The sequence below is a fragment of the Styela clava genome, chromosome 6, assembly GCF_964204865.1.
Source record: "Styela clava chromosome 6, kaStyClav1.hap1.2, whole genome shotgun sequence".
In the NCBI taxonomy this organism is placed as follows: Eukaryota; Metazoa; Chordata; class Ascidiacea; order Stolidobranchia; family Styelidae; genus Styela; species Styela clava.
In genome coordinates this window covers 9,321,946-9,334,020 of record NC_135255.1, presented here as the reverse complement: position 1 = coordinate 9,334,020, position 12,075 = coordinate 9,321,946, and the positions used below count along the sequence as shown (strand labels likewise).

The following is a 12,075-nucleotide window of genomic DNA, read 5'->3' as shown; positions in this document are numbered from 1 at the left end:
CATTCTGACATTTATGAATTTCATTTTACTATGTTATGACATTTAGTCTGCATGTTTTTCTTACTTGTTTATCAGTCTGTTGGATATTCCATGTTGTGAAATACAATTTTTACTGCTGTGTTGTTTTGTGTGAGCTGGTTCCTAGTTTAGGAAATGCTCCTTAGTTTCCTTTGTTAATAGGGCTGTTCACCATAATTTCATGTAAATGATCTAATCACTGAATTAATATAGGTAAGATTTCGACTCTGTAAACCCATGTTAACAGTATCAATGTAAAAGACCTAAAGTTATAGTAATTTACATCTTGATACAAATTTTATTTGTACAGTACAGTATTATTCCTCCAATGTTTAATGAAGTTCATTATTTGACATCTCAATTCCATGCAACACTCTATGCTAAAGGTTTAGATCAGTGGTCCCCAAACTGGGGTCCGCGGACCTTTTGGGGTCCTTGAAGCACTTTCGGAGGGTCCGCAAAAGAAATCTGTTATATGGCTCATAGCTCAATAATACAAAAATTAGGTGCTTAAATTTGCAAATACACATTTGTCGCCTTTTGCTGCATCGCAATCACTGCTGGAGACAGTGATTTCTCACTTTCGGTATTGACCACGCTGCCCCATTGTTGTTATGTAAGCTGTAAGCCTGTGATAGCTGTCTTTACAAGTTAACTAACTGCAGAGGTGTAGCTGATGCTGCCTTTTGCATGTTTGTTGGTATAGGAGGGAGTTTCAGTAGGCAGTTTAGTTATGTCAGTTTGCTTTTAAATGCTGTTTTACAATAAAACAAGTGCACCCATCCCATTAAACTTCTCCATATACTTTTGTTCGTTTCAGCGTTTTCCATTATACGACGTATTGATTTTTGTTTTAGTGCACAAGGCTGTGAATCATTAAAAAAATTGCAAGGGCCCGCCATGGAATATTTTTAAAAAAGTTTGGGAACCACTGGTTTAGATCATTTGGGTTCTATTCTAGCTTGAAAATGTATTAATTCCAGTTAAGAATGACTAATAGATTCCATGCTTTGGACATGTACTAATATGATTCATTAAATAGTCTTGTTTGCTTTTCATATCATGTACAAACCATGAATGGGACCTGTTAAAATTTTGTGTAGAAAACATCTGTCAATCTCACCTTGTAATTTATAATAACAAAAGCCATATTTATCTCAATACAAGCGAATTATATCATACAATCTTTGAGGAAGTAAATATAAATATCACCTGATCAAATTCTAAGTTATTTTTCCTTGATGTTATTGTTAATGTTGTGTGTATATAGTAGTTACAAGTAGTACAATATAATATACAATCATCTTTACGACTGTAATTATTGTAATGGATATTACAATATTGATATGGATATAATTATTGTGTTATATATTTCCCAATATTCTATAGATATATTCTAATTAATATTTATGTATATAAGAAGCTAATATTTAGTTATTATGGTGTTTCGATTAGGAAAGCTTGTTGCTGTTGTAACTGGTGGGAGTACTGGCCTTGGTCTTGCCACTGCTCAACGAATTGTTAAGCAAGGTGGAAAAGTAACCATTATTGACCGCTCGGAATCTAGAGGTATTGAAGCTGTGGAACAATTGGGAAAAGATAATTGTGCATTCTGTCCTTGTGATGTCACAAACACAGAAGATTTATCAGAAGCAGTTGATTTAACATTAGCAAGATTTGATGCTGTGCATGTACTTGTAAATTGTGTTGGGACGTCAACATCCCGTGCAGTATATAATATTGGCCGCGATTTACCCCATCCATTAGATTTGTTCCAAGAAATATTGGATACTAATATTATGGGCACTTTTAATGCCATTCGCTGCTTTGTACCAGAGATGGCAAAAAATGAACCTGACGAAGACGGCCAGCGAGGTGTGATTATTAATACCTCTAGTACCTTTGCATTCTGTGGTCAAAGAAGCCACATTTCTCATTCAACTAGTAAAGCAGCTGTTGCTGCTATGACTTTGCCTCTTGCGAGAGAATTAGGCAAGCAAGGAATCAGAACTGTCGCCATTGCTCCTGGATATTTCAGTACTCCAAATATTATGACAATTCCTGAGAATATTCAGAAGTTGATTTCACATCAAAATCTATACCCAAGTAGATTAGGTAATCCTGATGAATATGCTATGTTAGCACAGTCTATCATTGAGAACACATTTATCAATGGCACTATTATAAAATTAGATGGTGCCTTGAGATCTCTATATTCGTAATAGCCTAGCTCAGCAGTTCCCAAACTTTTTGTTCGCGCGCACCATTTTTATCAGAGAAAAAAACTCACGGTGCACTTACACGAAAAAAAAATGCTGCCTCCAAACAAAACTCAATTTTGTGATCGTTAATGCGTACTTTATGCCTTTCAAAGTTTGTAAACATGTGGGTCTATGCAATATCATTTGAAATGCTAAAAAAATCACTCATGTTCGCTAAACTCGATTCAGCAGTTAAAAGGAATGTAGATCACGAAATTCCAGCAAATAGTGGTTACCTATATTGTTACGTAACGGCAGACAATAAGTAACACAAAGTAAACGACATAGAAAGGTGAAATGAATTTATTGATTCATATGCACAGCATTTGGAAGAAGAAACAATTGAACATTTAAAATAAATACAATATAATATTCAATCATATTTCAGTTATGTTCATCACAATTCTGTTAGTTTTCGCGGCGCACCTTTTGGGAACCGCTGGCCTAGCTGTTGAAGCGCAGCAGTGTTAGCATAGAAAATTTGTGTTCAAATCCCGATATTCCGGTTCTTAAATAGTAAGTCCTCACATATAGTTAGATATCAATGGCTGCTTGTACAAGCCTTGTTCAAATCAACATGCATGAATAAATGTCATATAAAAAAAATTTTACACACTCGATGCATCCATTCAAAGTGAATATATTATGTGTGGTAATTGATGATTCACATACTATATGATTTTGAAATTCAAAATCCATGAACGTTCGTGTCGTCTGTTCATTCTGCGATTAAAAAAACAGGAAATTTTCATATTTCAATATCTTGAACTCAATCAACCAAATCTATTTCACTTTATACTGTTTGAATGTGGCATAATTTTCAATTGTGTGTTCTTGAATTCCTTTGATACTGCCAATCAATCTTTTTTATTTCCACTGCTATTTTTCTTTAGATTTAATATATTTCATAAATAGATAATAGCCTGGTTTGACTTCTTCTATTTGTTGTATATGCAAATTTTTGTCATTGTTTCAAAATAAGAAATCTGATATTTGCTTTTTGCAAGTGCGCTCCACCCATAGGGTAAAATAAGGAGCCAAAAATGGGCTCGAGGACGACAAATTTTAAAGTTGTCCTGCTTGGTGAAGGATGTGTTGGAAAAACATCTCTAGTCTTACGATACTGTGAAGATAAATTTAATGACAAACATATTACCACCCTACAGGTATACTTTTCTGATCATAATCCTAACATTATGAAGTTGGTTAGGGTATATATAATTTTATTTAGGATTATAGAGTCTCCGAAAGATTTTTCATTCAAGTTTTTTATGACTAATAGAGCTGTAAGGAACGGCACTCCACATAGCAGAAACCTTTAGGAAAATAACTTTTACCATAAATTACTTCTTTAAAACATGATTTTGATTTCATTAAAAGCATGTATGCTATATATTTATTTAATCCTATTTGCTGTTGTAGCAATCAGCAAATTTGTGCAAAAGAAATATGTAACATTTTGCTAATGTATTAAAAACTTAATAATAAATTGTTTCTTTTTAGGCATCTTTCTTGAATAAGAAATTAAATGTTGGTGGAAAACGTGTCAATCTCTCAATATGGGTAAATATCATGGAGTACTTTATAAGAAAAACTTGATTTGACTGAAAATTAATAACAAAGAAATGCAGATATGCTAAAAACAGTTGCATATTTTTATTGTGGTATTTAATACGATGAAATTTTATAAGATACCTAATTTGTTTCAATAGCTGTGTATTCAACTGAAACCAATCTGTAATCTGTTGAACTAACTAAACTGTGTTACCAAAATATTGTTCCTATATTTTACGTTTGCTATTCAAATTCTTGGGTTAGGGTAGAATTACCATTTTTTGCTAGCCACGGCCTTTCATCTGGTTACGTACTTACCAGTCAAGGTTGCGAAGAGTTAACCAGTTGTTCGTTTCACATGCATGGACTTGATGATGTAAGGCCGATTACTTGAACCACCCAATGACAGTGTGGATTCCACAATATTTTCATACATAATTATAACCCACAAGATATCTGAACAAGCGGAACTCGTTTATATTCCACAGCAAGTGTGTTCATTATACTTCGCATAGCAACACAACTGTTGAGCCGGTTATTACGCAACAGTTAAATTTTGCTTCAATACACTTACTTCATGCCTGAGTGACTTTTATGATTGTTCTCTCAACAGGATACTGCAGGACAAGAAAGGTTCCATGCACTCGGTCCAATATACTACAGAGACAGTAATGGTGCAATATTAGTTTATGATATCACAGATGAAGACTCTTTTCAGAAGGTATAACATTCCAATGTATTGATAAACGCTTTTGTGCAGTGGTTCCCGACCTTTTACGGCTCGTGGCTCCCTTTCGGAGGATTTCATCACTCATGGCTCCCTGTTTATCATTCCAGTGGTCTTAATAGTGCTAATTTGATTGGTAGATTCCAAATCCCATTATATTCAAACAATTCATGCTCAACAACTTGAAAACACCTCATCCAGAAATGAAACTAAGAAGAACGGGGAGTTTTCTTGTCAAGATAAATGTAAAATCTGTTTTGCGCGTAGCATTATGGCCTCCCTTCAACTGCTCTGTGGCCTCCTCAGGGAGCCAAGGGTCCGCGGTTGAGAACCGCTGACTTAGTTTACTACTATATGTTCACAACAGGCTTGTACCCTTTGAGTAAAAAAGTTGAATTTGAATTATTGTGAGCTTACATAAATAATTCTAAAATAATTGGTAGTTTGTGATCATTTCAAAGAATGATCAAGCGTAATTGTTACATATTTGTGATTGTCAACTGTTTGGCATAATTACCTATCGATGATAATAGTTTAAAAGGCCTCGGGATCGATTCCTTCCACTTCACCAAGAGTGCTCTCTTTTAAGTTAATGATTGCTGATATAGAACTTCTTTCAGAGTAAAGTGTGTAAAACATATTAGTTAAAACTTGCCCAAGTATCTCGCGAATATATTTCGATTGACTAGGATCATTGTCAATGTACTTATTAAAGTGACAAATAATCAGAATTTTGTTTGTTTTTGAAATCAAGGTTAAAAACTGGGTGAAAGAACTCAGAAAAATGTTGGGAGAAGACATTAGTTTAGTAATCGCAGGTATGAACTGTTTTGTTTGATTTAAGATTTCTATTTTGTCTAGATAGCCTTGCATAGTTCTTGTTTCGTATACCAAGATAATAGTAGTAGCCTATAGTTTTTGCCACTGTTTCCGCATATTATCTAAAATAATATTTTTTAAAATGGAGTAGGATATTCTATATATTACTCTAAATCGTGTCATGCCAACAGAGAATTTATAAAAGGCAATGAATATGATATCCAATGAGTTTGAATTTCCCTCTCAAGTCTCCCTCTAAAAACATGGAAAATCTTTATGTGTTAGTGGCTAATGAGTCTAGCTCATCATGGAGGTGTGCAAATACCCCATAAAAATGTTTTACTCAGTTATATCGAAGCTGTTTGTCAAGATTATTCCTGTCTGACTTTCAATGTCTGTAATTAGCAGTTTATACCACATTCTATCAACAAAAGCACTTTGCTTTCTGTATGATGATATTATATTATATAGTCATCCTCAGAAGATAAGGACCAATAAGAATGCCTATTATATGTCAAACCATCAGTATAAATTATATATACTATAAAGAAACATTCAGAATAGTTAACAATTTTACAATAATCCTTCATTTAATAGGAAATAAAATTGATTTGGAAAAAGATCGCCACGTAACAGTATCGGATGCAGAAGCATACGCGGCATCTGTTGGAGCAAAACATATACATACTAGTGCAAAACAGAATAAAGGAATTGAAGAACTATTTCTAACTTTAACTAAACGTAAGTTTTTGGTTCATAATGGACGCAAATATTGTGTGTCTTGTTACGATTTAGAAATAGCTCGAAAGTTTGTGGTAAATTGTATGCTAAACTGCTGCCTCTTCAATAGTTAGCCTACTTGTCATGTTCGAGATGAGAATACAGCGTTCTGAATGCATCTCAACAAAGATGGATTAGCGTGCCTTACTTTTATTGCCAGAATAGTTTCATGAAGTTACATGAGATGGGGAGCCGACGGGCCGAGAAATCTTAGTGGCTCCAGCTCCTAACCATCGAACTATTTTTTATGTTTATAATTTTTCAATACTTCGTAAAAAATATTTAATCCATCCTTTTTCAACTTAATTACTAGTAATAATTTTTAAGTTTATTCTTAAAATTTGATTCACTTGTATCATATCGTTATACATTTGGACTGATGTTTCATGGTGGAGGGCAGACCAAAGTACAAATTAAGTTTGATTATACTGTTTCTTCAGAACAACTCCCCAGCTCTGGTTACAATTATCTTTTAAATCACAAGTGACATATTACATTGCAGATTTGGTAAAGCCTAAGTCAATTTAATTGCAGGTATGTTGGAGACACAACAGACAACAAACACCGGTTCACAAATGGCTGGGAGTTCGGCATCAACCCGAAATGCGAGTCGGAGGGGTGTTGTCGTTGTAAGTGATGAAGAGGCCGCAGCTCAACAACCAAAATCAGGAGGATGTTGCGGAGGAAGCGGAGATTCATAAATTTTGAACGACTGTTGATCAATGACTGTCAACATCTATACAGATACCTGCATGGACTTGATAGATATTACTGTGACATCTTGCATGCAAAATATCTACATTGATCTGATCCAAGTATCATGAGACATAACACTCAATCCTCATTACATGCACTTTTCAGCAGTTCTTGTTAATTTCCTGTTATCCACAAATCAATACTACTAATCAGAGCTGAGAAAGCTCCATACTCTGAGCCAACATCCAGCTGATGGCAATTTTGACTCAGTTTACAGTTCCGAACAATGAAAACACCAAATTTTGTTTGAAACCTTTTCATATGCAAGCATTCTATCATTATCTATCTAGAATTCTCAAATCAACTTTGATTATTGAATATTTTCACTTCGCTCATAACCATTAGAAGTTTGACTAAAATTTTGAGTTTCCATCTCCACAGTTATTTTTCTTTTTGCTCCAAAATCCTGAAGGGACTCATATTTATATGGCATGAATAAATCATGCTGTCTTATTAGATATTTGAAGTTTTGGTATGATTGGGAATCGAAGTTGTGACTAATTCCCTATCTATTTATTATGAAAAGTTGTTAATTTTAAGTGTATATAAACATCAGTGATTTTCCTTAATTCAAAACGCATCTGATTTGAATTCCTGCCTATGTTTTAGGTTGAAAATATCCCAAATGGGAGGTTTTTCTGAAAATTTATTTTTGCGATTGACTTTGAATTATGTAAATGGATGTATAATTGAAAAATCATACATAATATATTCATAAATATACTTCATGAAATGGGCAGCAAAAATGATCAGATTTTACAGAAAGAGTAATTAATTTTGATCACCAAAGTCTTTTGATAAAACGCCCTTTTTCGTTAAAATTAATTGTTCAGACATCACATCGAAACACTTAGGTAACTGCGAAATTACCAATTTGCTAAATGAATATATTGTTTTAATTAGGATTGTTGTTAAACAGTAATTACCTGGTTATGAATAACTCCTGTGCTGTTTCATCGCAATACCTTGATATATATATTTTTCTCCAGTTTCAAACTATTAATATAGATTCTGATTTCTACATAGCTTACAAATAAATATTTAAATGTCCTTTTTAATTGTGAGAGTCTTGCAACAAGCATGAATAGGTAGATTGTTAATGATTAAGTTATGCAATGTGTTTTGCTATGTGAGTATAGATGAAGTGCTGTTTTCCACAAGCAGAAGAAAAGAAAATCCACAACTTGAAGTATGTCAGCCCCAATCCCTGTTACAAATCTTTTGTCATCCAAAAGGAACTCTTAATAAATATTGGCTTTGGACACTTTTAATACTTTAAAAAACTTGAAACTGTTTGCAAGATTTATGCAATCTAGCAGTGTTACTGGTATAAGACAATTGGATTCGGAGCTTGATGAAACAAGTAGAGTTTAATTGCTTCCAAATCCACCGAGTCAGTTTGTCCTGCATATACTGGTAGTAATCATGGAATGCTCCATACTACCCAAGACTATTAGTTCCATAAATGCTCCGCGATGGGGACTTTGTTCTTATCCAGGTTTCAACGAAGGTTTTTCATTCGAATGGGCATGTTGGTAAAAGCGTTGTTAGGGTTATGATATGCAAGATCGAGGCACTTAATAGATTGGCTAAAACCAGAATATTTTCACTCAATTCAATTCATAAGCGTCGCCTATTTTCACTCAATTCAATTCATAAGCGTCGCCAATACAAGTATTGCAGCTATTGGAACCCCAATTCCCATTAATATATCATCACATTTCTCCCGGATATGATCAAAAAACACAAACAACAATCACAAATTTAAAATTAGTTATTCGTTTTATTAAATAATATGAAAAAGATATATCCTTCATTTATGACCGATCTTACACATACTTTGTGCCATTCATACAGGTTTTATAGGCACAAAAAAAAAGGTTGCTTTCTTCATAAGTGAATCAAAAAAGGATAGCACTCTCCCCACCTGGATAATTTATCAGCCATTCAAATCCATACCTACCACGGTAGCCATTGGAGTACATATATGAACTATGCAGTGTTTATTGGTGTCATTGAAACCATGAATTTCCTTTACTTAATTTAGCTTCAATGTCCATAGGATCTGCTTTAGGTTTTTGTTTAGCAAGTTCTTTTTGTGATCTCTCAAACATAGTAACATCATCTGGATTTTCATCCTTTTGTTCAGCTGTTGGTGTAAGATCCGGGTATTCAAATTGCATGCCTTTCCCCTGAATAAGGTATTGTGATGTTTAGAATCCTTTTCTCAAAAGAGGGATGTCATGTAGTCAATATGACAGAATACTTGCTGCAGTGCTGACTGTGTTTAAAAATCATTGTCGTGGTTTTTGCTACTGGGAGTAATAACTAGATGGTTAGAAATTCTTTCAACTATAGCAAGGATGGTAAAGCACTTCTACTGCATCTGTTTATGGGGATTGCTTCTGCTAAAGCAGCTGTTTTCTTTCAGGGGCCCAGGAACAAGAAGTCTGGTAGGAATATTTATTATTGCACTCTTTAATATTTTGTAAAGAAATCAGATATGGGAATGATCACAAACTCATCTGAACATTACACGCGAGACATGATCCCTGAATATTTAATACAGTACAAAGACCATAACAGGTGGTATAGAGCTTTACAATTCGATTGTTAAGCTGAGCATTCCAAAACTGGGAGTTTGTGGGCGGGATGGCCCAGCAGTTGAGGGGTTATATTTAACTATGTTGGCATCTCAGGTTTAATTCCCATGCCCGCCACCTAACAAATTAGGAAGGCGATAGGGAACTGAAAAGATTCCCACCATAAATTGTGGCTCCTTGCATACCACTAGCTGTTTGTATAAGGCTTTGTTTATGGCAAAAAGGCGTCGTAGAAAAAATAGCCAATAATAAACAGTTAATTATGGATTTTCTTACCAAGCGAACATGTGCTATTTTATAAGGATCTGTAAAACACCATTTTCTCGATTCATCTTGATATCTTCCCCATTGAACAGGTCGCAATTCAACACTAGCCACTGGTATTTCGTATATTTTTTCAAGATATTCTTTCAAGTCGTATTTTGTCATGCTGAAAATCAGAAGAGAATGAATAATTGCTAATTAGTTAAATTTCTTAAGACTATTTGCACTGATATGGTCCATTATCTTAGTTGGATAGTACTACATTCTAATCATAAATTAAAAATATATATATTATCGGATAAGATTTGAACACAAAGTTTGAAAACCATTTGAGCTTGAATTTTGTTTTTACCACGCTTAATCACGCTTTCCCTTGTTCCAATCTTTCAAAGTCGTGAGCAAACAGCCCCTGAGGGACCGAATCTTTCAGGTTTAGTATTACCTACACATTTTATAACAGGTGAGGTGGGATTTGAACCCAAGTGTAGCATGTGATGTCAACACAGTTGAATTATGCATAAGACGTAAGGGGCTCTACGATCTATTTGTTTATGTTTGGAATACTGAATATCTTTTCAATACAAAGCAGCAAATACATCTCAGAATATTAGTCAACCTCTTCACAAGCTCCATAACACCAAAACTTTTTGAGAACCCCTGTATTACATTATCCTATACAAAGTTCAGAAAATACTTTACTTTGAAACATTACAAATACTTAAAATTCAGATTGAACAATCCTGCTAACAATTACAGAATTAGGACAATCAAAACCCTACAATTCCCACCCACTCATCACAAGTCTGTGAGCTTTTGACCATTTTCATACAATTTTTCATCTCAATATATATTTGAATATAATAATTATGACAGTACAAAAATAAAATATTGACTTACTCGTGTGGAACATGAAATCTCACATAATCTGAAGGCATTTTCACATAAGGTTTTACCAACTTCACATACCAATCAGGGAAAAATAATCTGCGCTGAGGAGCTCCTTTGTAAAATGGGGAAAACCTGAAAATGTTGTCAATAGTGTGTCAAAAAGTTGGCAAATGCAGAAATATCCTCCATCTACCATGTGTATCTATTTTATAACATGCCCAGGCCAAAAGTTACTGCTAGTTCTTGCAGCCTCCCCTTGTTTCTGTAAAATTCAGGACCTTCAGACCTCGCTTTGAACTAATTTACAGTGTGATTAATAAACTGATAAAAGGAAAATTTAGTCTAGTTTATATATACTTACTGTAAATATGGTAATTTACCAGGAATTCTTATCCGAGACATATTTAAGGCCCCAGACAAGATAAATATGAAGCAAACCTATTCCAGTATTTTGAAGAACCACAAGTCAGCTGAAATTTAGGCTCGACCTTCTCGCGAGCAATGTTGGGGTCAAAAGTCAAATGCTGAAAGCATTCTTTTGGTATAAGATTATTTCGACTCAATGGACTTTTCCCCGATCTTTGACCCCCGATAAATTCTTCTTATACTTTACCATTGCAAAATTTTCGGGGCTATTTAAAGAGTGCTTGGTTAAGAAAGATAGGACATTGGGTCAAGAATAGAACGGTTGGGGAGATAGGCAGTGGGTAAAGGAGAGGAAGATAGGTAGTGGCTAGTGGGTCGAGGATGGGAAGGTTGAGGGAGATAGGACTGTGAGTCGAGAATAGATAGGCTGAGGGTGATGGTACAGTGGGTCGAGAATAGGAAGGTGAGAGAAATAGGACGGTTGGTCGGGAATAGAAAGGTTGCGGGAGGAAGGGCATGGGTTGAAAGTAAAAAGGTCTAGGGAAATTGGACAGTGGGTCGAAGATAGAAAAGTTGGGGAGATAGGGCAGGGGCTGAGAATAGGAAGGTTGAGGTAGAGAGGCAGTGGATCGAAGATAGGAAGGTTGAGGTAGATAGGCAGTGGTCAAGGATATGAAGTTTGAAGGAGCTAGGCAGTGGGGCGAGTATAGAAATGTTAAGGTAGATATGCAGTGGGTCGAGGATAGGAAGGTTGAGGTAGATAGGCAGTGGGTCGAGGATAGGAAGGTTGAGGTAGATAGGCAGTGGGTCGAGTATAGAAAGGTTGAGGGTGAGACAGCTAATGGGGAGAATAGTGGGTCGGGGTTAGGAAGGTTGAGAGAGATAGGACAGCAGGACGAGAATAGGAAGATTGAGGGTGATAGGGTAGTGGGCCGGGGACCGAAAGGTTGAGAGAAATAGGGCAGTGGGTTGAGGATAGGAATAATAAAGTAGGTAGGGCGGTGGGTCGAGGATAGAAAGGTTAGGGAGGTAGGGCAGT

General features: G+C 35.2%; 2 protein-coding genes and 1 pseudogene across 2 annotated transcripts; 2 read left to right on the top strand and 1 right to left on the bottom strand.

The window, feature by feature from the left end:
- The first annotated feature begins 1,396 nt into the window (after positions 1–1,396).
- On the top strand, positions 1,397–3,173 carry LOC120331757 (3-hydroxyacyl-CoA dehydrogenase type-2 pseudogene; annotated as a pseudogene).
- Positions 3,174–3,180: 7 nt separating this feature from the next.
- LOC120331763 (ras-related protein Rab-21-like) lies at positions 3,181–8,182 on the top strand. Its single transcript, XM_039398908.2, has 6 exons — positions 3,181–3,445; positions 3,783–3,842; positions 4,447–4,554; positions 5,315–5,378; positions 5,977–6,120; positions 6,694–8,182. Exons 1-6 carry the CDS (start codon positions 3,323–3,325, stop codon positions 6,858–6,860), a joined length of 666 nt encoding a protein of 221 aa, XP_039254842.1. The 5' UTR covers positions 3,181–3,322; the 3' UTR covers positions 6,861–8,182.
- A 496-nt stretch (positions 8,183–8,678) lies between these two features.
- On the bottom strand, positions 8,679–11,209 carry LOC120331770 (large ribosomal subunit protein uL23m-like). The gene is made up of 4 exons (XM_039398917.2): positions 11,032–11,209; positions 10,680–10,802; positions 9,795–9,948; positions 8,679–9,107 (listed from the first exon to the last, which is right to left on the bottom strand). The coding sequence occupies exons 1-4, from the start codon at positions 11,070–11,072 to the stop codon at positions 8,928–8,930; spliced, it is 498 nt and encodes a 165-aa protein (XP_039254851.1). The 5' UTR covers positions 11,073–11,209; the 3' UTR covers positions 8,679–8,927.
- Positions 11,210–12,075: the final 866 nt, after the last annotated feature.

Excerpts from the sequence above, each read along its gene's own strand:
- LOC120331770 (XM_039398917.2), bottom strand. The coding sequence starts at position 11,072 with ATGTCTCGGATAAGAATTCCTGGTAAATTACCATATTTACA. Across the intron at positions 10,803-11,031 it reads GGTAAATTACCATATTTACA|GTTTTCCCCATTTTACAAAG; the intron begins GTAAGTATATAT and ends CAACATTTTCAG. Across the intron at positions 9,108-9,794 it reads AAATAGCACATGTTCGCTTG|GGGAAAGGCATGCAATTTGA; the intron begins GTAAGAAAATCC and ends TACCTTATTCAG.
- LOC120331763 (XM_039398908.2), top strand. The coding sequence starts at position 3,323 with ATGGGCTCGAGGACGACAAATTTTAAAGTTGTCCTGCTTGGTGAAGGA. Across the intron at positions 3,843-4,446 it reads GTGTCAATCTCTCAATATGG|GATACTGCAGGACAAGAAAG; the intron begins GTAAATATCATG and ends TTCTCTCAACAG. Across the intron at positions 4,555-5,314 it reads ATGAAGACTCTTTTCAGAAG|GTTAAAAACTGGGTGAAAGA; the intron begins GTATAACATTCC and ends TTTGAAATCAAG.